The sequence below is a fragment of the Phalacrocorax carbo genome, chromosome 4 (genome assembly GCF_963921805.1).
Source record: "Phalacrocorax carbo chromosome 4, bPhaCar2.1, whole genome shotgun sequence".
Lineage (NCBI taxonomy): Eukaryota > Metazoa > Chordata > Aves > Suliformes > Phalacrocoracidae > Phalacrocorax > Phalacrocorax carbo.
The window spans coordinates 78,357,512-78,381,418 of NC_087516.1; the positions used below are offsets into that span (position 1 = coordinate 78,357,512).

At 38.0% G+C, this 23,907-nt stretch overlaps 1 protein-coding gene and 1 long non-coding RNA gene across 8 annotated transcripts in view; one reads left to right on the forward strand and one right to left on the reverse strand.

The window, feature by feature from the left end:
• Window positions 1-23,907, forward strand: part of PDE5A (phosphodiesterase 5A) — a 76,671-nt gene that overhangs the window by 46,481 nt on the left and 6,283 nt on the right. For 4 of the 7 annotated variants that reach the window (XM_064450548.1, XM_064450546.1, XM_064450544.1 and 1 more), the window contains exons 10-20: window positions 1,068-1,243; window positions 2,697-2,756; window positions 10,204-10,350; window positions 12,305-12,430; window positions 14,499-14,593; window positions 17,941-18,028; window positions 19,142-19,242; window positions 19,336-19,413; window positions 20,077-20,140; window positions 20,713-20,787; window positions 21,302-21,385. In XM_064450548.1, coding sequence (XP_064306618.1) covers window positions 1,068-1,243; window positions 2,697-2,756; window positions 10,204-10,350; window positions 12,305-12,430; window positions 14,499-14,593; window positions 17,941-18,028; window positions 19,142-19,242; window positions 19,336-19,413; window positions 20,077-20,140; window positions 20,713-20,787; window positions 21,302-21,385 — 1,094 coding nt within the window. The remainder of the gene's footprint in view (window positions 1-1,067; window positions 1,244-2,696; window positions 2,757-10,203; window positions 10,351-12,304; window positions 12,431-14,498; window positions 14,594-17,940; window positions 18,029-19,141; window positions 19,243-19,335; window positions 19,414-20,076; window positions 20,141-20,712; window positions 20,788-21,301; window positions 21,386-23,907) is intronic. The other 3 variants (XM_064450547.1, XM_064450545.1, XM_064450549.1) reach the window with 2 other exon arrangements.
• Window positions 1-23,907, reverse strand: part of LOC135313184 (uncharacterized) — a 48,747-nt gene that overhangs the window by 15,722 nt on the left and 9,118 nt on the right. The window contains exon 2 of the long non-coding RNA XR_010372811.1: window positions 23,382-23,498. This is a non-coding gene — a long non-coding RNA (uncharacterized LOC135313184). The remainder of the gene's footprint in view (window positions 1-23,381; window positions 23,499-23,907) is intronic.

Consider the following 23,907-nt stretch of genomic DNA (forward strand, 5'->3'; position numbering starts at 1 on the left):
TTAGTCATTTTTTTCAGAATTTTCAGTTTGCAACTATTGTTTTCACTGGGATAATTATTTGCAGTTGGCCAGGAAAATGCTGGCTTTTATGCTTGAAACTGTTAGTACTCACACTCATGAGAGTGAGAAAACATTTGGACTCACTTAAGAAAATAATCACTCCCAAAGCAGTTTTGGCCAGAGACGACGTACACTTACAATGCAGCTGCTTTAATTAATATTCTGATTTCTTAGCAGAAGCTGTCATCCACTAGGTAAAACTAAAGTGAGGTATATGTGTGAATTTCCCTCTGCGTAAAATAGTGGCAGGGATTTACGCTGCAGCAAGGTTTGGTAGAAGTTACCTGTCAGACCTTTCAATGATGTGCACAGAGCAGTGCAGAAATTCTTAACAGAAAGTAAACAGATGGCAACTATCAACAAGTTTGAACCTAACAAGCTGAATTCAGTAAGATGCTTTTCAATGAGTTCAGCAGTCTTTGGAGCAGGCTGTAATTCAATCACATCCTCATAGAATCAGCAAGTATATTTAAACTTTGAGCCTCAACTTGGGTATTCTCTGTTTAGTTCATTTGTTTTAAAAAATTTCCAGTACCTACTCAAATAAGGAAGTGAAAACTCTGCGTATCACTGTTCTGACTTTCATAAATGTTCTTTTGGCATGGTTACAAAAATTTAATTAGCCTCCAAAGGACAAATTGTCTTTAGGGATTAAATCAATCTAGAATACTATTAATAATAAACGTTAGGATGAAAATGACCCTAGAATTTCACAAGATAATCAAGTCTGTAAAGCCCTACATTTTTCTTTTACAAATACTAATAAATCCTTTTGAGTCCACTAAGTAATAGATAACATTTTAGAATTTATTCTATAAATTAAATTACTCTAAAAAACTTCAGGGAAAATCCTACAGCACTCCTGTGTGTCACTTTTGTGTATATCGTTGGTTTATACTGTAGGCTGAACTGTCCTAGACTTAATTTTTCTCTTGATGTTCCATACAATAGGTGATACATTGGCAGTCCTCTGTATTACTTCTTTTAATTTCTTTATCCTGGCATAGGGGTTTGCCAGCTTGTGAATAAGATGGAAGAAAACTCAGGCAAAATCAAGGCTTTCAACAGAAATGATGAACAGTTCCTGGAAGCATTTGTTATCTTCTGTGGCTTGGGAATCCAGAATACACAGATGTATGAAGCTGTAGAAAGAGCCATGGCCAAACAGATGGTGACATTAGAGGTGAGCTCAAAATCTGTGGGGTCCTTAATTAGCCTAAAACAGATCCTAATTTTCTCCAGACCCTGTCTGTTCTACACATAGTGCAGCTACTCACATAGATACTGAACAGAAACCATCCTCCCCCAGGAGAACAGCATTTGGCCTGTCGAGTTGCACAGGAATTTTTCTGCTTCTTTCCATATCTGCCAGCAGATTTTATTTGGTATTGTATTTTAACTTTACTCATGAGGCTTAGTGGTGAGCTGAATGCATCTTTTCCTCTACATGAGGCTACATACTGGCAACATAGCGAGTTTGTTCTGTTGCGTAGGAAGAGGAAATGGTTTGGGGGATTAGGGGCTTCCTTTTCTTGTCTGAGGGTTTCTGTGATGATTTTGGCTCAGTCCTTCAGACAAACTGGTTTGCGGAGTAACAGCAGCATTATTGTAGGTTTTCGGTAATTTCCTCAGACTCCATCAAACCATATCAAGATGAACGTCATCTAGTCTCAGCCTTTGAATTAGTTACTGTTAAGTTTAATAGCTACAGAGGGCTTTAGTCTGAGAAGCTGAATTACTCAGAGGTGATAACTTGAAGCTGAAAGTGAAAAATTTGTAGACTTTGGATCTCCTGACATTCATAATGTAAACAGAGTGTTTGCAGAATTCCTAAAATGTGGATTATGTACCCCATACCTTCTAAAAGAAATGTTACAACTCTCAAATAAACCTGTATTAAATCACGTTAAATAAAAAGGTGGTAAAATGATTGTCAGAATAATTTCAGTGCTTTAAAAAAAGAGAGCTGTTTGTTTATATGGCAAATTAGCAATTCTCTCTGCTACTATAACACTTTATAGATAACATAGGAAGTCCAGACAGATGATAGGTTAGTATAGAAGATGGCTTCTTTACAAAAAAAGTCCATCTCTAGTTGCTAAAAAACCTCTGTAACATTTTCATGTCCTGTGTTCTCAACAGCCAAAACATACGAGCTTATTTTGTTAATTTAAAACAAACGTATTGTCTTTCAGACTTTTTGCCAAGCCTCACTTAGGGCAAAACTTTCTTTTATGTCTGAATAAACTCCTGAAAGGATTATTACGGCAACACTGTCAGGCTCATAATTATAGCTGTTTTGTGTATTATTTGTCTTTGAAAGTGGGGCATGAAAACTTTCCAAAGAGAAAATCAGAGTTCTTTGCTCTTTTATAGAAACTATTTACGTTTTCTGGCCTAATTATCTCAAGAAGATCCTGTGCTGTGGGAGATTTGTGAAAGCTGCAGATATCTCCCCATATGCTTTCAGAGACCTGCCTGAAAACCAGTATGGGCCCCGCATGGACACTGGATTTCATCAGCAAATGCAATGCTATGCAGTGCAGCTGCAAGCTAAAAATTCTGCTTTAGGAAAAATACCTTTTCATCACAATCTTCTTTTGTTTGTACTAAGGGCTGCTTTTCTCTTTCTGTAGGTTCTCTCATACCATGCTTCTGCTGCTGAGGAGGAAACGAGGGAGCTGCAGGTAACAGCGGTAATTAAATTTTTTACTATTACTTTAGAACTATTGCATTAGCAGAACAACAAAGGGCACTCCTTTACACAGACGTGATCCCTAAACATGCAGTAGCACATCTTCCAGAAATAAAAATTATAGTGAAGCTTAAACTGGTTGGTTCCTGAGTTGAATCAATACATCACATTGAAGGGAAACGTTACAATGCCTACAGTGAGAGATACAGGTTGGTCAGAGAGCTGCAGTTACAGGGGAATCAGAAGTATACTAACTGCCTTTCTCATGAGATTAAGTGACAGCAACAGCTGATGCAATGTTAGCATCAACTCACAATGATTAAATATTTCAAAAGCAAAATGTTGAGAACTGTTCTTTCTGCAGCTAAGTCTGAATGTTGTATATTTTATATCTTTGGTACCTTTCAAGCATCCCAAGTATTGGTACAGCTTTATAGCCTTACACAGAAATTGTGTATTTAATTGTTAATGCCATGATTTTTTTATTTCTACGGTTACTTTTCTGTGCAGTGTCCTGTTCTGCTCATGTTTAATTCTGTGTTTAGAAACCACTGCCTAGGGAATAAGTACAGCTATGATTTCAAGTGTAGTTCAAAGCACAGCCTGTGCTTAGTCTCTCCAGATCTCTCTGTTGGAGCAGACGTTCTGGGGAAATAGCATCACCCCTGCTGTAGGAAACAAAATGGGAGGGATGGAGAGGAAGGTAGACATAGGGGACCACGTGCTGGGTAGTATAGGACTGGACTGGACAAGCAAGGTGCCACAGAACAAGGCACAAGGCTAAGGATAGTTCTAGGATGGTTAGCATCACACAGATTTTGAACGTCAGTCCTACCACACTGTTGCTCATCCATAAAGAGGCACTGATAAGACCAGCATGCATCTCCTATGGCTTCTCTTCAGGGCTGGTGGTGTAATTTCTGTGGTTACATCTTAACTACTAAATAAAACAGAACCACAATAAACCTAGCACTGAACCAGTCCACCTTTACTGCTTAACTGTCCACGCGCTTCCTAGCACAATCTTGGCCATGTCAACTACTGCTTTCCGGGGCGGTATGAGAGCACATATGCAAACAAAGTAAACCACGGATCAAGTGCTATGTAGCACGGACAAATCAGTTTGTGGCATTTTGTCTCGTTGCTAGAGAAGGATCCCTGTCCTGTTTTATATAGCAGTATAGATCTAACTGCCTTATTGAAAAATTGGTTTCTTCTTTGTGCTTTTGTGTACAATATACCTAATTTAGTGACCATTCCTAAAATTGCTCTTCAAGCATTATTCTTTTCTTTAGAAAGCTTAATTTCTTTATTTGGTGCCATGTTCCACCACTTTAATTACTCAAAACTTCCCTTATGGCATATAGACTTTCTAATTGTGCTGCCTTTTGTGAAAGTAGTTTTCTTCTGCTTTTTTCCAGTTTGTTTTTCTTTGTAAATTGCCATGATTTAATTTCTTCATAGCTGTCACTCCTCTTTCTTCTCAAGAACAGAGTGCAGCTTAGATTTCAATGTGAAATTTGTCATGTGTCGCACAAAGGAAAACATTGATCCTTGATTTTTTTTTCTCAATTACTGACTGTGAAGTTGTTTGAGATTTTCACATGCCAAGCATTATGGAAGTGCTGTTCTTATTACGGTAAAAGTTGCTCAAAATACTTCTTGCTTTGTGGAGTCTGTTCGTGTTAAAGGATTTTACTACCTGCTATGATGTATATGGTCTCCAGTCTGCTCTTCACCTAATTTATTATATGACCTATATTTTTGCAGCTGGTGCTGCAAGTGCCTTAGTTATGTCTTAGACTACCACTCAGTCTCTGACTTCTTAATAACCCAAGCTTCTGTATGTCTTTACTTCATTGCTAGCTCACCTCGCAGATGTCCACGGTAGCCAAACAGATGGTCAAAGCTGAGTCAAAACATTACAAAGCTAAAGGAAAGTTTATTAGATTGAGAAATGATTTGTTTTATAATGTGTTTAAGAATAAAAGTACAGCCAATATTTGTCTTAAGTCTTGCACACAGTTCTTACTGACTTCAGGAGATGCTTGGTTGAGCCTGACATTCAGTCACATGCGTGCACTTAGAGAGAACGTAGAACAGTAATGTACAAGGAAACATATTCTTTGCCAGGTAAAAACTATGTTCTGTAACCTTTCTCGATTTGAATAACAATCAAGAGAAACACTTTTTTAAATTGTCTTCAACATTTTAAAGACTGTCTGTTTCCTTTAATGATCATTGGGATTCTTAGCAACAAAGTCAAGAAACTCTCTTCTGATTATAGTTCTAGATAATAGCTCTCCTGAGCATGCTAATGCACGATGGTATATATATGCCGTTGCAGATCAAAGTGATTAAAATAAAAATTAATTTTGACATTTTCCCAAATCCACAAATGAGGACTATCATTGACAGACCCCATTCCATTCATCTTCTTTTCTCAGGAACCAGGAAGAGGGATGGGATCGGCCAGTTTGTGCTAGGTGAACAGGAATAGGAATTTACTCTAGAGTACAAGCACCCTGATAGAAAAGACCTTGTCAAAAGCTACCTATTTTCCAAACCAAGATATGGAGAACAGGATGTTAATTTTGAATTTGTTCTGCAGGTGACAAGAAGAATGGTAGCGTCATATGGGAAGGTGATTTTAGGTCCCTCTATAAGTTGATCTCAAACAGCTTTGTGCTTCAAAGATCAAAATTAATGTAAAAAGAAGAAACCATTAAAATACTTTTTTCTCCAAGATTTAGTAGTATATAAAAATTCAAGACATACTGACTATGTTTATAGTAAGCTGAAAAACAGGAGTATAAACACTGAAGAAAAAGGTTTTATTTTTTTTTCCCCCAGTTAATTGCAAATTGCAAATTGCAAATCTCTGAGGTCAAAATCAAGCTGTTAAAATTCAGCTGGAGTTCAGTAGCCAGCTGTATGACTGATGGCCACAAAACATACATCTTCCCTAACTGAGAGACAGAACCTTTATTAAGGGCAGTTCCCATTGCTTTTAGGAGCAATGAAGACCATAAATTCACAAAGGAACGAGGAAAAAGTTATCCTCAAGTATTTCAGTGGGCATTGCAGAACTCAATTTTGTTTTGGAAGCTACTCTTGACCCTTGAGGATAGAGCACTCCTTAGCCCTTGAAAGTTTACATTCTTCTCTAAAAATTTAAAGAAGCTCTTGTCTTTTCACATGTACAACTTCGTAGTACAAAAAATTGTAGTTCTTTCTGTTATTTTGTAACTAAGCACTACTTAAATTTAGTGTAAGAGCTCTTCCCTAGCTAGGTAGAACACATGCCGTCACAAAGTTACTAAGCAGAATCAATGCTATATCAAAACAGATATAGGACTCGAGCTTTATAGCTTAATTATATATTGGAATTGATATTTGTACTTACTACATTTGAATCATTACAGTTAATATATACTTTATTAGTGAGATATGGCATTGGCAACAGAAATCACTACAGTGTGTCACAAGTGAAATCTGTGACAACAGAATTATCAGCAAGTAGTTTCTCTAATTTGAAACTGTAGCTTTCAAATACATTTAATCTGTGGACTCCCAAAAGGTTTAGATTGGAGGAGCAAAACCTTACAGACAAAATTTCAACCTACTGACAATAGCCTTGGTTTTCTTCTTAGTTACCCTATGACAAGATGCGATTGCAGACCCTTACCCTAAAAATCCACATGGTAGAGTCACATGGTTAATTACCCTGCACTGCAGCCTTTCGGTTGAATTAATTAAAACCTTATTCCTAAAACAAGGAAAAGAGACAGACCTTGCTCTTAAAATATCTGTTGTTAGCACATACCCTGTGAGATACAGGATCATTGCTGCCTTTTTTCCTTTGTCTCTGTACTCATGAAGTAGAGCACAATTAAATGTTGCAACTATCAACCTCTCTCGTTGTTTTTTTTTTCCTGGCATTGTTTGCTGTTTCTGTGCATTGATAAAGGTAGCCATACTTGAAAAGGGATAGGGCCAAGTGAGTTTCAAGATCAAGTCATTCATGTTAAAGACATCAGTACTGCTATTCCTAGTTTTAACCTAAGTCCTGGATAAGTAGTGACAAAGGGAGCACCTGCTACTCAAGTTGGGAAAGCTAACTTACTTCCTTAGCGTCTGCTCTTGGTTGTTGGGCAGAGACAGGTGATTCCAGAAAGCAGCTCAGAGCAAGTGATTATTTTAAGTACCAATTCAGGGAAATATGTACGTGTGGCAGTTCCTTTCTTATGCAAATGACTCTTTCCTCAATCTAACTTAAACTATCAGCATGGTGTAGAGGACTTTTTTGTCTTTTTTGGTGTGCTGACAGACTTCCCAAAAATTTCTGTGAAGTATTTGTGCTAGTATTTTCCCCTAAGAATAACCTCTACCACATTACTGAGATACCTTTCTGTTGACTATCTTCCCATTAACACAGCATAGAAAGACTTCAGTTTTGAAATCACCATGTGGAGCACCTAACTAATATAACTACCTTGTCTGAAGTGATAGACGGATGTTACCCATCGTTTATTCCAGGCTTCATATCGTACAACTTCAATGTAATGTGTGGAGATGTGGTCCAGGTGCCTAAATTGCAGTGATACAGCAAGTCACCATCTATAAACTGGACCCTCCCTTGTGGCTAAAGCTACACATTGCATATTACAACTTTTGTTCCACTACTGAGGGTCAGCTGATAAATGGCAAACTACTTGGCTTCAGAATTTTATTACTTTTTATTTTTCACTCATATCATTGTATCAAGCCAGCCAAAATAGATTAAAGTGATGTTTCTGGATATACCTTTTTGTGATTTGCTTTGGTTTGCTTCTAAATAATCTGCAGAAAATAGGTGCTTCATCAGGCAGTTGGACTAGATGATCGTTGTAGGTCCCTTCCAGCTGGAACTGTTCTGTTCTGTTCTATCCTATCCTGTCCTGTCCTATCCCATCCTATTCATTATCTGCCTTGTGTAATAGGCCGCAGTCAAATTTTTCAGTTTCATCATCATTTCCATATACTACAGACATATTGCATCAGTCACCTCCTTTGAGCCTGGCCACCGTCTGCAACCTGTGCTTTATCATACAAAGCAAATGAAAGAAAGCAAAACTGCTCATAGTTGCCAATCAGTTACCACAGTAGTCCCCATTTTTCTTAGCCTTCCTTTTGATGCCAAAGTATTTATAGAAACCATTTTTGTTCCCCTTCCCATTCCTTACTAGTTCTGACTCAAGCTGAGCTTTGGTTTTCCCATCTTCATCCCTGCACGCTTTGGTAATGTCTCTATATTCTTCCCGGGTAGCCCATCCCCACTTCCTCCTGTGTACTTCATTTTTTCACGAGCTCACTCAGGAATTCCCTGTTCATCCATGCTGGCCTTTCACCCAGCCACGCTGGCTTGACCTCCTGCATGCCAGAATGGACTGTTCTTGTGCTTGAGGCTTTCCTTGAAGGTAACACTTAGGTGTATGAAATGAAGTTATGAGCTTTAGCTCTAAGTTTTTCAATCATAATAGAAGACAAGTTTTAAAAATTATTTTCTATACTTATCCAGGTAATGAAATTAGAATCACTAATTATTCACTACTAATTACTATTAATACAATGCCTATAGTAAGGAATAGTAATTAAAAAGCCACAGTTATGCAAAGAGGGGAATTAATTGGCACATTTTCTTCTTTTCTTGACTATTTCATGCTCTTTATAATATTCCTGAGGTGGGGAAATTGAGCAAGAGGTTGTAGTTTAGTCAGTGCTTACAGAAGCTGACCGTAGCTCAGTAACTTGAAATTAAAATAGCTGATGAACTTTCATGCTGTAAAATGGTGGGCAGATAGCTCTACTGGCTTCAGTAAGTGAAAGAGAAAATATCTAATCCAGTTAAATAACACCCGAATAGCTATAGAGTGCAGTTTTTGATGTCTCAGCTGAAATGAAACTTATTGTTGTGGCTGTCAAAGGCAGGGTGTCAAGGAAGGGAAAGATAAATTATGAATGAAGTCAGAACACAGGCATGAGGTGTTCTGTTGAGCTCCTACTGTGTCCTTCCAGCCCCTTTCCTCATTAAATATCAGACTACAGTTGCAGTTTTTCAAAATGATGTCATTACAGTTCCTGAATGGTGGCATTATTTTCCACTGAACATACAGGCCTGGTGGTTCTTTTCATATACTCATAGGTGAAATACCACATGAATCCAAACTGAGGGACACAAAATTACTGGTACAAGACACGTGTAAGAATGTTGGAACTTTTTTCCTGTGTAAATACTATTTGTCATAATCTTTCATGACTTTCCCATTCTGACACACAGGAAAGATAACAGCAAACATATGAACCAGAGATAAGTAGATGTAGTTATGGGGAGAGCTGATTTGCATGCTACCTGTAATAATACTGTAGATTATGACACATGCTTCCTTTTCAGTGTCTCAGCCTTCTAGGACATAGTTCCCGATGCTGGAGAAATGTTTTCCCTTAGAATTACAAAACGGAAGATAAACACATACGTTTATTTCTTTCGCCATTTCAGTTTTACCTGATTTTATTTTAAACCACACTCATATTGCGGTGAATCAACTGTAAAGAAGTAGCACTGACAACTCCACCTTTTATTTTACTGAAAAAACTGATATTAATTTTTGTTCTATAGTGTAAGACTTAGTACTTATTTTGTTAGCAACCTTAGCATCTGTATTTTGAAGGGCAACCAATACCTATACTCTGAATTTTATAACTAGAAAAAGTAGAGTTGTAATACATGTAATACGTGGAGATATTACTGGTAATAAAAGTTACAGATTTTAAGAAGTATCGAGTTGGGGGTTTTTGTCTACCTTATAATTTCAAATTTCACACTGAAGGTCTATGATCATACTCAAATTACATCAAAAACATTGCCCAGAGGTTTTAAAGATCCTTGATCACAGATGAACCCTCATTTTTCATGTTTCCAGCCCTGAGAAAGCTCTGCCTGTGGACACATTCTGACTACTGTAGTGCCGAATGTGGATTCTGTTAGGAATTCTGTTCTACTGACATCTCTTTCCTCACCATTTTTAGTAAAACGTCAACAGTTACAGATTTCAATGTCTGCATGTCCATAAAAACAAATATGTAACTCCACTGCCTTATTTTCTCAATCTCCCAATTTCATACACGGTCTTGGTTACAATTTGCCTTAGATGATTTAAATAACAGACTGACCAGATAATCCTCTTCTTATTCTCTTAATCTGTGGAAAAGCATGTGTTAAATATAAGCAAATAAGGTGATGTCAAACAAGAAAGGCTAAGGAAAGATAAATGAGAAGTAATCATCAGGTTTCAGTATAATGTGAAGGTAAAATTTAGTATCTCACTACTCCTTTGTTGTAAAAGCAGATACTTACGTTATACTTTCTCTTTCCTAGTGCTAAACTGTGTTCTCTTATTCTGCTCTAGGCTGCTGTGGTACCGTCTGCACAATCTCTCAACCTAACTGACTTCAACTTCAGTGATTTTGAGCTATCAGATTTTGAAACAACACTGTGTACAATTCGAATGTTCACAGACCTCAACCTGGTGCAAAACTTCCAAATGAAACATGAGGTATGAGTGCTGTCAAATGCTGCTTCATATAAAGAGACAAGTTAATTGTCAGAAAATCAGAATAGTGAAACGAGCCTACAGTAAATATAATTGGAAATCTGTATTAAAGAGTAGTGAGCAAGCTAGGAAGGTATATCAAGTGGGCAATACTGGGGTTTGTCCTCAGTTTGGTTCTACTGAATGATTAATAATTTGGTTAATGGACTGTAAAATGGTTTTAGAAAGCTTGGGGTGTGGAGGTAGAGGACTTGGTGAAAATTCAAATTAGTTTGAAAATGTATAGCAGTATTCAAAACCAGCAAGAATAAATAGATAAAGACTAACAAAAACAGCCAAATGCATAAATTAAAAATAGTAAACAAAGGAATAGCTAGTGGTAATATTAGATTAGAGATTAGGGAGAACTTTATAATTATGGAGATAGGAAAGACTGAAAAGATTACTTATGTGGGCTGTTGAAATTTCCCTGAAAGTTTTTACCAACAGATCCAGTTGTAGATATGCATTTGTCAGAGGTGTTCTAGACAGGCATTCTTACTTTGCTCCTGGCACTAGAGGTAGACTAGATAATCTCTTAGGCCTCTTCCAGTCAATATACACAATTTCTATTTTTAAAACCTTCATTTTTAAAAACTTCATTTTTGCTTTATACATTTTTCAACAAAACTTCCAAAGTTCAGTATCAAAATGCAGGATTAATTCAGAGGACTTCATAGGCAAACAAACTGGTAAAAGAAAACAGGCATTTACTTTCTAGATCACCAGTTTATAGACCAGTTTAGATTAGTAGTGTTCAAGGGCCAAAGGGAGTACTGCATTACGTAGTCTGATCTCTTGAATATCCCAGTACTTAGTTTGCCCTTTGTGATAAGGCCAAGAGCTTGTACCTCGGTGGGTATGTCCCAACAGAAGAGAGGGAGTCGGGTAGGTGGGCTTCTAGTTCCTAGTGGAGCAATTGTAATGGATTTGCAAAACCAAAATAACACCATGACAATAGACATATAATTACACATCTCGATAGAAGCAAGTGAACATTGACAGCTTTGAAGCTACACGTGCAACTTTCCACACTAGAGCTAAAGAAAACTGGCAGTAGCTTACCACTCCTTTTTTAACAGTGGAAAGGCAGAGAATACTGCTGCTTTTGTCTGGTGGCATCGTTTATGTGGGTGAATGATACCAGATTTTCATTTCTGTCAGTACAACACCTTTCACTGGGAACACGAAAAATTTTATTGGACAAACCAAGGCCTAGATTCTCATCCAGCTTTTAACATAGACCAGTATACTGTGTCCATTTAAACCAAGGGACCTGTTCTAGTACACATCGAATTCCTATCTGACCTTTATACCTTTCACTTTCTTAGAAGTAAATTATAACCCACAACTTGTAATAGTGCTGTGCAAAACATTCAGGGCATACTTTCTTCCTGCATAAAAAAATACTACCCAGTGATATCGTAATTGCTGTCTTTCTGTCATACTTATTTGCTTTCCAAAGTCCAATTCTGCTTGTCTTTTGACAAGCTGGTAGGAGGGAAAAGCTACATGTTCATTATCAAAACAGCTCTTAAGAGAACTCCGTAATTAAAAAAATAAAATGTCTCTATCAAATATGTCATTACAAACACGGGTTTTTTTTCTCCCAGTAAGCTCAACGTAACTCAGTTTCTGAACTAACAGCAATGCCTCTGACACTAACATTTAGTCATCAGTAATAAAAACACAAACCCACAAGTACTGCATACGCAATGAGAGGCTGAACTAGTAGCTGTAAGCATATTCTTATCTATGTTGACAGTTACAAGTATATTATATTTGAAGTTAATTGAGTTAAAATGAAATTTGTTTCTCTGAGACAGGTTTCCAACAGGATTAGAGAAAGATTTGTTTTCATAAAAAGAATAGATTTCTAATACATTTACAGCTAACTATCTGGTGCTGTTTCTTAAAGGTTCTCTGCAGATGGATTTTAAGCGTAAAGAAAAATTATCGGAAAAATGTTGCTTATCACAATTGGAGACATGCCTTTAACACAGCGCAGTGCATGTTTGCTGCTTTAAAATCTGGTAAAATTCAGGTACATTTTGCTGTTTCTACACTAAGAATCTTCTGGCTAAACAAATTCTATAATAATGATGCATAGTTCTGATTGTCACATCAGTAAGATATTCATCATTCTGTGGTATTGCTAGTGAAATCAAAATATTTCTGCTGAAGACTTCTGCTTTAAGGGCTTGGTGAAATTGTTGTCATGTTGTTATGTACCTTGTTTCAGATAAATCCTCTAGAATTCATCAGGTGGATGTTCCCAATGGGAGTATCTCAAATAAGGCACGTACATGATTATGCCCTTTTTTAAAGTTACTGCTTACGCTACAAGTCAAGAAGGTGGAGAAGAAAAGGACTGACCCTATTTCAGGATGTTTCCTTATAATACTCAACAGGAAATTTTTAAAGTTTAAACACAGAGCTGAGTACAGCTTTAGACAAACAATAGAACATTTTTTGGAAATAAAGATTTAAATGCTCATTTCAGTGCTTTTGAACAATGTTTCAACCTTCCACGTAAAAGAAACATAGTCATTTAAAAACCAACCTTATCATTCTTTATTATAAATACTGAAGAGCTAAATGATCCCGAAAATAAGAAAGATATTGATTCAAGATTTTTCCAAAATGTTTTGTTTCTATATTCTTGAAGAAAACAAAATGGTTTTGTTCATTCTGAATTAACATGTTTCTTCAGTTTGATTACAGACAATTGTTATTAGCTGGTTTATTCTATTTTACAGTAAGCACTTCTGGGAGAATAAATAAAATCCTATTTGTAGACCAAAACCCAATACCAATAATAAAGAGGCATTCCCTTCCTCTGCAAACTTTGTCTCCCTAAAAAAATAGACAAAAGTTGCTGGGAGAGACAAAGACATGGGCTTTCATATTCCTTATATATACTGAAACGGGCGTGGTAGTTTTGCTCTGTGTGTGCTCTAGCAATCTTTGATGATCCTGATAGCTTGCTTGCTATTTTTGGAATCCTGTCAGCCTCCACTGCAATTCCCACAAATTGTTTTATTCCTGACTACATTGGATTCACTCCACACTGATTTTCATGTCCTAGATTCTGGAGTCAGAGCAGCACTGAACATAAGTCTCACAATTTTCTCTAGTTTGAGGGGGAAAGCAAGCACTGGGGGACATATCTTCCTAGGAGTAACATAAATCTTTCATTTCCAAACTGATTTGTCTTTTGACTAGGCTAAGGACAGGTTTCATAATCTAGAAAGCAGATGTAAATCTACTGAAGTTGTAACTGCTTAAAGAAAATATGGATTTGATTGTACAGAGGGTACAGCCCCCCAGTGGCAGTGCTGTCACTAGCTGTTCTTCACGTTCCTGTCCTGACTCTTGTGCCTGCTATTCTTGTCCCAGTACGAAATGCTGCATGAATACTGTAGCTTTGTCCAGCCTCTGTTTCTCACTGGACAGATTGAAAAAAATTTTCTATCCAATTCTATGAACAACATTAAAGATACAAAATAGTCACAAATGAGAAACTGTAACCTCTCCACTAATCCTTGTTGGAGCTCCAGAATAAATGCCTTAATAATGAGTCAGGTATTGGTTAATTTTGTTTTCCAAGGGTTTAAACTTCTGTTAATTTATTTGCCCAGTGATCAATGAAAAGCCTGACATTTCTCTCTCCTGATTATTCCAAGGACATTTGGATAATGAATTTTTATACCTACTTAGGAAATGTAGCATAACTCCCTTGAGGTGATAGAGGACCTGAGCTAAAAGTCATATGGCCAGAATTTAAAAAAATTGCGCTCTCTTCGCTGCCAGGTGACATTATGCAAATCACTTCCTCTTCTGTATCAGTTTTCTCATCAGTATATATAGGGCTAGGTGATGTTCCCTCTGAAAACTGCATTGAGGCTTGTGGAGAATGATTATTGCTGTGCACCACAACTTTAGAGATAACCCTTATTCTCAGCATACCATTTTATGTCCGTGTCCTCCTTGGGCCAGAACTCTATCTCCTATCTGGGTAAAGACAAGACAGTGGATACAAAGCACATTGTGCAAAATAAATCCCCATCACAAAGCTAACTCACTCCTTGTATTTATTACTCTACATATAGAGCAAACTGACTGACTTGGAAACACTGGCTTTGCTGATAGCAACTCTAAGCCATGATTTGGATCACAGGGGAGTGAACAACTCTTACATCCAAAGGTAAGTCAGTCTGAGAGAAGTTAAATAAACACAAATTAATACCAAAATCACAGAGGTAAATTAAGTACAACCTAATTGATTTGATGATGTGAGGCTGTGCAAAGGAGCAGGATTTTACAAAGTGCAAGAACAGCTAGAAACATTTGAGAGTCCAAAGCAGATGCACAACCTCAGTTGTTGACTACTACTGTGGCAGATGAAGTGAACTCTTTGTAGACTGTGCAGGGGCAGCGTCTTCCTGCTCTGGTTCCGGATGTCCCATCCCCCATTTCCCATACAGTGACAGCAAAAGGTCCCAGCTTCCAAGGGCCAGCGTGTAGGAAATGTGCAGCTCTGCAGGCGGCTGCCTGCCCAGCCAGCTGTTCCCCGTCTGGTCTGGGCCAGCACAGCGCTGAGATCTGCAGCCATCTGATACACAGGTGCCTCCCTACCATTTTGAACTCTGATTGTTTTACTCATCATTTAGCTGTGTTTTTCCAGAATTCTAAATTGATTTGGATAAGATACATATTTAAAATCACGTTAAAAATGTATGAGTGTTTTGCATTGATTTTGGGTTATCTGTACTCTTTAACTTTGATCAGTTCCGGAGTTACAGAAAAACCTTCACAACACAAAAAGTCAAAATATGTTTTAAAACCACAAACCAAAATATTTTTACTAAACAAAATATTTTGCTTTGAAGTTATCAAAATGAAGCATCTGAACTCTTCTAAAATATTCTCATTTTAATCTTTAACTAAAAGAACTTGTTTTTTAGAATGTATTAATAGTTTCAGCTCCGCCCAAAATGCATTTTTCAGTGAATTTAGTATTCACTACAAATAATAGTGTATGATTCTTCAATTAAATAAATAGCTTGACTTAAAACATGGTATAATGTGATTATTGTGATATAGCAGAGTGTCCTGCTCTGACCAGAGATGGGGAAGAGATACCCAGAAGCGTATACATGTATCTTGTTCTGGCACAGTTGGAGAGTGGTTTTGAAGCTACCCTTTGGGAGAAGTGGTCTGCAGTTCTCGCTGTGTGCAAAGTAAGACACTAGGGGAGGAAAAGTTTATTTGAGGCAGAGAATACCAAAAGGTAGAAAACAAGTAAGCTGAAGCAGAATTCCCGCCTTTCAGATCCATGTTCAGAATAACACTGAGACTGATGTGTAAAGCAAACAAAAACCAACCCCAAACCCCCATTAAACTGAAAGAGTACCCTTTTTCTAGTTCCCTAATAGGGGATTCCAGCAGTAACTGTAGCCTTGCAGTGATTGGAACCAGTTAGCTATTTTTGCTTTATTTATTTAAAAATAAATTTCCTGGAAGACATCTGGAGATGCGTCATCTCCTCTCAAAAATGTCCTGGGAAAGTGTCATAGACAGCAAAATCTAACATTTGCACAAGCTGTAATGCAGAGATGATTACAGTTTAATAATTCTTTTTCAGTAGAAAATTCCACTAATTTTGTTTTTAAATCCCTCGTTTAAATACAAATGCAAAATTATTTTTTCCAGGGACTATTTCCTTTTGTTTCTTCCTTGGGAGCAGGGAGAGCGGAAACTCAGCATATGATTCTTCTCTTAAGAACACTGTTTCAAAAATTGAAATGGTCCTGGTAGTACAAATTACAGGAAATGAACTGCTTAAAGGTCTTTTGGTAGATATGCAGGGGTTTTATTTTCTTTTTCTTCCAAACCCACATGTAGAGTGCGCAAGCACAGAATCTGAAAACTACATAACCAAACCACTGTGTTCAGAAAGCAGTGGTGTCCTTTGGCCTGGCGTGGTGGTTTAACAGAAATGCTATGTACTACAGAAGTAGGACCTGAGTTTATTTCCAGCACTTGTGTCTTCCCAGACAGCCAGGGTCTGTAAGTACTGAGCAAGCTCTAGTCTGGTGCAGTACTTGGGAAGATAACCTAAGATATTTCTCACATATTTCCCTCTCCAGTCAGGATGAACTTTAGGGGACACAGTATGCATCCCACTTAACTCAATGGGAATTTCACCCAGCATGTGTTGGCACCATCCTACAATTCATTTCCTTACAGAAACATGCAAGCATATTTGCCCTACACTTCTTTTGCAGTGGTCTCAGAGGAGGTGCTGGGCAGCCAGCCCATAGTCCTCAGGGGCTTGCATCTTTTAATCTCCCTTTCCGCGTTTTTGTTTGTCTTTCCATCTTTCTCTCCACATTTTTCTGCTTCTTAAGTCCCCAGAGTCTCCTCTTATGACTTTTATTTGACTCTCTCTGTGCACTCACTTACACAGGGACCCAATCCTGCAACCACTCATTCATGTGAATGATCCTTAACCATAGAAAAAGTCCCATGAAACTATACGCTAAAAAAGAATTTCTTACATGATTAAACATTTGAGGTCAGGTTATAATTAGAGTACTAGACTCAGGATGAGCAGCAAAACAGACTTCCAAAAGAATCCTGATTTAGTTGAAGAGATGACATAAGCAACATGGAACCAGGGGCTGAAAATGGATATAGAGCAGCAAAAGCTAAGAACCATATTACGCAATGAGGAACGGGGAAATTAGAAATCCTCAGAGGAGGAGTTTCTGTATTTTGTCTAAAGTTACTCAAACAGTAACTTCTATTCTCTAGACTGATTTAGCTTTACATTCTGCATCCACACAGTTGGTTTCATGCTGGTTTTCACTGCCTGTAGTAATACCAACACCTTGTTTCCCTTTTGGATTTCACCCTGGGCAAAGGGTAGGTAATGATATTGCAGTAGTTTGGTCATGAAGAGAGTGGTGATGAATGAGGTACCAATACAGTTACTAACACTGGGAAATCACTTGATCAGCATTTTGCGCCCTGCATCAGTGTCTGCTGAGGTCAGCAGGAATTTTCCCATTGGTATCAGTGGGCTCCTGATTAGCTCTGCATTATTACTTACAAGCTCAGTAGCTGAGCTGACTAAATAAGTCAGGCTGGTGTTTAAAATGTTACAAAACCCAAAACTGTCACTTAAATTTTGCTTGTGAATGAATGCTTCTTGTTGCCTTTCTTTTTCATACAAGAACTTTCACTCTTCACAAAACCTTGTATTACTTTCTCACTCCTCTGTGCAGATGGTCTCTACAGGTAACAGAAGGCTGAAAACTAGTCGCCTGTGCTCTGACAAAGTAACAGCATTGTCTTTCTATCTGTACTCCCCTGCCTCCTTCAGAATGTATGCATTTTGTTTGGCTGGTTACATAGAAGGGGGAAAGGAACTGGTTAAGCCCAAGCATGAGTGGGTGGGGTAACGAGGAGATTAAAAGGGAAGTTATTTCTGGATTAGTAGTATGTTTAATTTGATTCCTCTACCTGATGGGTCTTTTTACTCCTCAGAAGCGAACATCCACTGGCTCAGCTGTATTGCCACTCAATCATGGAGCACCATCATTTTGATCAATGCCTTATGATCCTGAATAGTCCAGTAAGTGCCACATTTTCATGTATGCTGAAGGAAACTATCCCCTATTTTACTGTTTATTTTTAACTTTTGGATAGATTCCCACCCTTATACATTCCTAAGTGATCTTTATTCCTTTTTGGGTAAAGAAAGCAAATGCAGCAGTTTTGAAATCACAGTTCCATTGCTGAGTGCCACCAAACCTTTCCAAGCGTTGCCTGATAAGGGAAGCCTTGCTAATATCCTTTTGAGTACCTGCTTGCTTGGACCAAAGGAAACAAAAGGATTTGTTGCCATTTTCACTGACCTCTTATGAACCACCAAATAAACCCAATCCTTGCTCACATTTCAAAAAACATTCCAGCCTACACATACACAAAGCAGTCCTGATGAGACCAAACAAAACACTGCTAATGTTGACATTCCAAAGTGAAGCCAAACCTAAGTAAATATGCAAAGAAAACTACATTCTTGTTGTTTTGTATTATTAACTTATTCTAAGATCAGTTATTCAGCATGCACAATCATTTCAAAGCAGTGTATTTTCACTGCTCACCTCATATCACAAGTATGGTACTTCCAGCATCCTTTGTATTGTAATGATTCTTTCCTACTGAGACACGAAAATAGGGAAAAAAGGTAGAGGCAAGTTGCCATTTCACCACCTCCATAGTGTTTGTGTTTAACAGTGGGCTTATATTTCTATGTAATAGCTCATTATTTATGTTGCTTCATAAAAGGAAAATATTTTCATTTACATAAGGTATATAGGAAGGTACTGGAATCTATTATAGTTCCTCTGCTTCAGGGAGTGGGGGAAGAGGAAAGAGAAATACTACGATACAGCTAGTGGCAAATTTAATTTTGATGAGTGAAATGGGCTTTGATGTTTCTCTGCTTGCAGTTTCATTTTGTAATAGTCAATTATGATGCTGTTGCTGTGCGGCTTTCTGCCATTACTCAAGAAGATTGGAATTTTTATTTTTAAATTGGGGAATCTGCAAAAGGAAGCAGGGTAAAAGAATGACATCAGATATCAGCAAGCAACTCATAATGATTTACTATCTGAGACGCTTTAGCAAACTGGTGTGCTGTTGCCCATTATACTGATAACACTGGTTTTGTTTTTTTGTAAAGGGAAATCAGATTCTCAGCAGCCTTTCCATTGAAGAATACAAGGCCACACTGAAAATGATAAAACAAGCCATTCTTGCCACAGACCTAGCACTATACATAAAGTAAGTCAGAGGCAAGTTTGGCCGGATAGTCATTGCTGGATGTTTGGATTGGTCGGCTTGCCGCAAAATCTTTTGTTTTAACTTCTTTTGAAGGAGGAGAGGAGAATTTTTTGAACTTCTAAGGAAGAAGCAATTTAATTGGGAAGATCCTACACAGAAGGAGCTATTTTTGTAAGTAAAAGCAGAATAATTAAGAAGTCAGTTAATATTATTAGGTACCCAATTTTCCATGCCATGTTGCTGTGAATTTCATTAAACCCAGCAGATCTGTGTGCTCTGGGCCTGTGCAAACTGTCACTGGCATATAGATCACTGAATGACTCCCCGGGTCTGAATTACTAAGTCTGCAACCTGTATAATAAACTTCGTTAAGTTGCACATGGAGTTGCATGAGCATTTCTGTTCCTCCCAACGAGTGCAGGATTCCTCTCTAGGTACCATGTCCTTTTGCTCTTGATACTTCATATTTAAATATTGAATTGCTGAAACTAGTAACTAAAGATTCAGGACAGGCAGTTTGTTTTGAAGCTGATTCTTTGCTGAAAAGAACTAGTGAAATGAAGAAAAAAGAAGATTAAGAATAGAGATACATATTGCACTGCACAGCTACAGAAAAGCAGGCTTACACAGGCCGTCTCAGAAAGGAAGGATGCCATATTTCAAATTCAGTGCCTTTAAAAAACAGCCTAATTTAGTTATGTTCTACATCTATTCCTATTTCAGTCCTTGGTCCCCATACTGTCAATAAAGACGGCAGTCACTGCTAATGTCAGAAATAAATAAATGTGCTGATTAATTCAGTAATTCAGAGATTTCTTTCTACTTTTTCTACAGAGCAATGCTGATGACTGCTTGTGATTTATCAGCCATAACCAAACCATGGCCAGTTCAGCAACGGGTATATGCTTAATTTTAAGATCTGCTAAGTACAAAGTCCACATAACAGCTTCTGCTTCCTCCATCCAGTCCTTATTGCAAGGGCAGTGGTGAAATGCAGAGCCTTAGGAAGCAGTCCTTCAAAGTGCTGTATGTGGATTGAAGACTTTCTCAGGTCTTTGTAGCAAGATCTGTGCATTTGCTATGTCACCATGTAAGCAGTAATCTGAAGGTAAAGCAGGAATCTTTGTTCTTTCCAACATTTCTGTGTAACTACGAGACAGTCAATTGATATAACACACTAGCATCAGCTGACTTTTTTCTGTGTGTCGATCATTCCAACTGTTATCAGTGTGCCTATGTGCCATTTTATTCACTTTGCTTTGTCACGTTAAATATCAGCACACGCAGGTGTTTTGTTTGTGCACAGATGTGCACACGAAGAATTCTAAAAGCTAGCTGTTAAGCTGGGGAGTCTATGGGGGGGTCCCAATTTGATATATCCTACGGAGAGATAAGAAATGCAGGAAGCAGCTTTGATTGTAGGTAGGCAAGAAAACTTTTAGAGCTCTTAATGTGTGAAATCTCTTACAGATTGCTGAGCTGGTAGCTAGTGAGTTCTTCGATCAAGGAGATAAAGAGCGGAAGGAACTCAACATAGAACCAACAGTAAGTGGCAGAATTACCTCTTTCAAAATGGCTTCTACAAACAGCACTTCACATTACTTTCAAAAGCCACAATTCCTCCTACTGACCAGCACAGAGGACCAACTCCTTCCCTGTCTTCCTAGTAGTCTGTTTTCTTCTGCGGTTCCCAAACACCAACAGTGTGTCATTATGTCTGAGCCAGAAGAACAGACACCGTTATTTCTTCTAAATCGTTATCACTCTATTGTCTAGGAAATACATTCCTAAATTGGTACCTATTTGCAACCTATCCAAAACCAGCAAGCTTGTCTATTTGTCTAGCTATTTGGGCTCTGTCAATCCAAAGACAATCTCCTGAGGCAAGTCATGCAGTCACATTACCTGCATTGCAACACATGTACTGATACCCTGCTGCGCTGAGCTTGCTGTGCTTTTTAAGGTGCTGCTATTTAATTCCAGCCTGTCTCTTTGGTTTTGGTTGGGTTTTTTTATTTAATGCATTTAAACACAGAGCTTGTTTACTTCTCATCTGCAGGATCTAATGAACAGAGAGAAGAAAAATAAAATTCCCAGCATGCAGGTTGGATTCATAGATGCTGTTTGTTTGCAGCTGTATGAGGTATGGTGCTTAAGAAAGGATTGCAAAGATCTAAAACCAGAACTGCTCACTGTAGCCTCTGATAGATGGAGATTTAAAATTAGAATAAAAATCAAATAAAAAACTAGTCCCTTAGTTAATTTTTTTCTGTTATATATTACATATGGTTCATTATTCAGTTGAAGAAATTATTTTAGTATTTATCATTAATGGTATGTTTGTCTGATTAATGTTTTGTTATAATTTTTTAAAACCTAGTGGTCATTGCTGTGCTCTGTGCACTTAGCATTAGATCCCTGTGTTACATTTTGGATTCCAGCAGCTCCAATGAGCTGCTATGATCATCAGGGAAAGTGACAAAACTAATGCTTTGCTACCTAGGAGGAGAATGATATCCATGTCATGCACTGACAAGAAGTGTTGCTTAAGAGTTTTAAAGAATTCAGAACTCTTCATGCAAAAGATGATATGCTATGTGTAGGAAATTTACCTGAGTTCAGCATTTCCCACCCCATTTTTTTCTTTCATCACACACAAAAGCAGTGCCTGAGAGAATTCATTGAAATATTTTTCATCCTGGTCACAAACTGTATAAGCAGACACTTGGTCAGATATAGTGTGAAACAAAACATAATGATTTCTGATTTTTCTTTAAACCAGTAAAGCACTAGAGTGCAAGCCTTTTGTTGGGACTGTAGCAAGTATTTTACAGGAACTGAGGTGAGAAAAAGAAAGGTGAGGAACAGGTAACCTAGTTCTGAAGAATCTGCCAGTGGGAGGAACAAGGTGATTACTCAAATTTTTCCCTCTTACACAGTAAACTTTTCTAAAAAGAATCCACATCCACCAGTTTAAAGGAAACAAGGATGGAGGAAGGAGAGGGAGCTACAAGATGCTGCCCCTGAAATTCATATGTTCTTGTGCTGTAGAAACTGTTTGTCAGGAAAATAAGACAGCCTTTGCTAGGAAGCCTCAGAAAACATTCTCCAGTAGGAGGCAGGCCATGGAAAGAAGACTGAGTACTTGTGGAAAGGTACAGGCCATACAAACAGAAAATTCTTTGAACAGAACACCTGAGCAGGTTTGAATGCCTACACCTCCTGAACGTCTATACTTTTTCTTGTTAGGGGAGGACTTTACCTTTCCATTTATGAAAAGACCAGAAAATTTTCAGTTATTTTCCCTGAAATGTGCCCTGCAGCTTACATCAGCAGTTACCAAGTGATACTAGTCCAAACTGTACCCAGCTCCTCTACAGTTCAGGGTGCATGGATAATTTCTAGCTACTGTGCCCCTGCTTTGTAACTGCAATTGTTAGCAGCCAAAAAGCACCTACAAATATTTGGAGTCTTCTCCCTTCTCTTTAATTGGGGAAGAAAGAAGGAGATGCTACATCCACAGGAGGGGGTCTAAGCAGCATTTTTTTGTTTAGAGTACGTTGCCTCTTACAGCTTTCAGTGTATCACTCTTACTTGTCGTCTTGTCTCAAAGTCTGACCTGAACTGGAACAGGGAACAGCACGTAGGAGGCTCATACTGTCTGGGGCTTTATACAGACTCAGAATACGTCAGCATGGGCCCTAACCTCGCAGATAAGTGAGAGCGACTTACCTGTAGGGGCAGAGACCACTAAAGAGGATGGGGAGCCTATGAGGAAGTGACAAAACCTGTGACAGTACAGCTAAATCCAAGGAAGGGGCTATGGTTTGAGCTGACCTGACCCAGTGTTTCTTTATTCTGACTGGAGTACAGGTAGGGGATATTACCTGCTCACACAGATTTTTCTTTTCTTCAATGAGTAATAAATGGTAAAACATATAAACAACTTCAATGTTACTTTGGAAATGAAAAAGCACAGTGTTCACTCTGCAATGTTATGCTATAAAAGCAAACAACAAACAGTGTTGTAATAACAGCCTTTTCACTGTTTTCTTAGCTTTCATCCAGTCAGTAGGAATTTGACACACAAAGCAAACAGAGATGAGTTCCCAATACAGCACTGCAAGTATGTGACTTACCATGGTATTCAGAGTAGGTCAGATCCCAATGAACTGAAGGTTTGTGGCCTGTGTTAGCTAGGCAACCAGCACAGCTAAACTGAATGATCTACAAGTCTTCCCTTTAAGTTCAGAAATCTGAAAAAAATGAGAAATGTGTTTCAGTCTCTTAATTTTTTAATTTAAAAAAGTTTCATTTAGCAGTTTAAAATGCTGTTTAGATCTAGTCAGATAAATAAAACAGGAAACCCCCAGAGATATTTGACAGCCCCATTCTTCTTACACTGGTGTAAATCAAGAATAATTCGATTAAGTCTACTGGGACTAATGAAGCAGCCTGTAAAGCCAAAAGGAACTACGAAGATTTAGACAAGCTTATAATTCAGTAGGGTCCCTATGTAAAGTTACAGGAGAATTAGACATTGCTACCTCACGTTATTTGAATGGGAATTCATTCATTTGAATGAGAATCCATGTGAATTCAGTCAATTCTGACTGATTTTAGGTTTTGTATAGTGACCAGTGGAGGGGCCAGGATTCTCCTCTG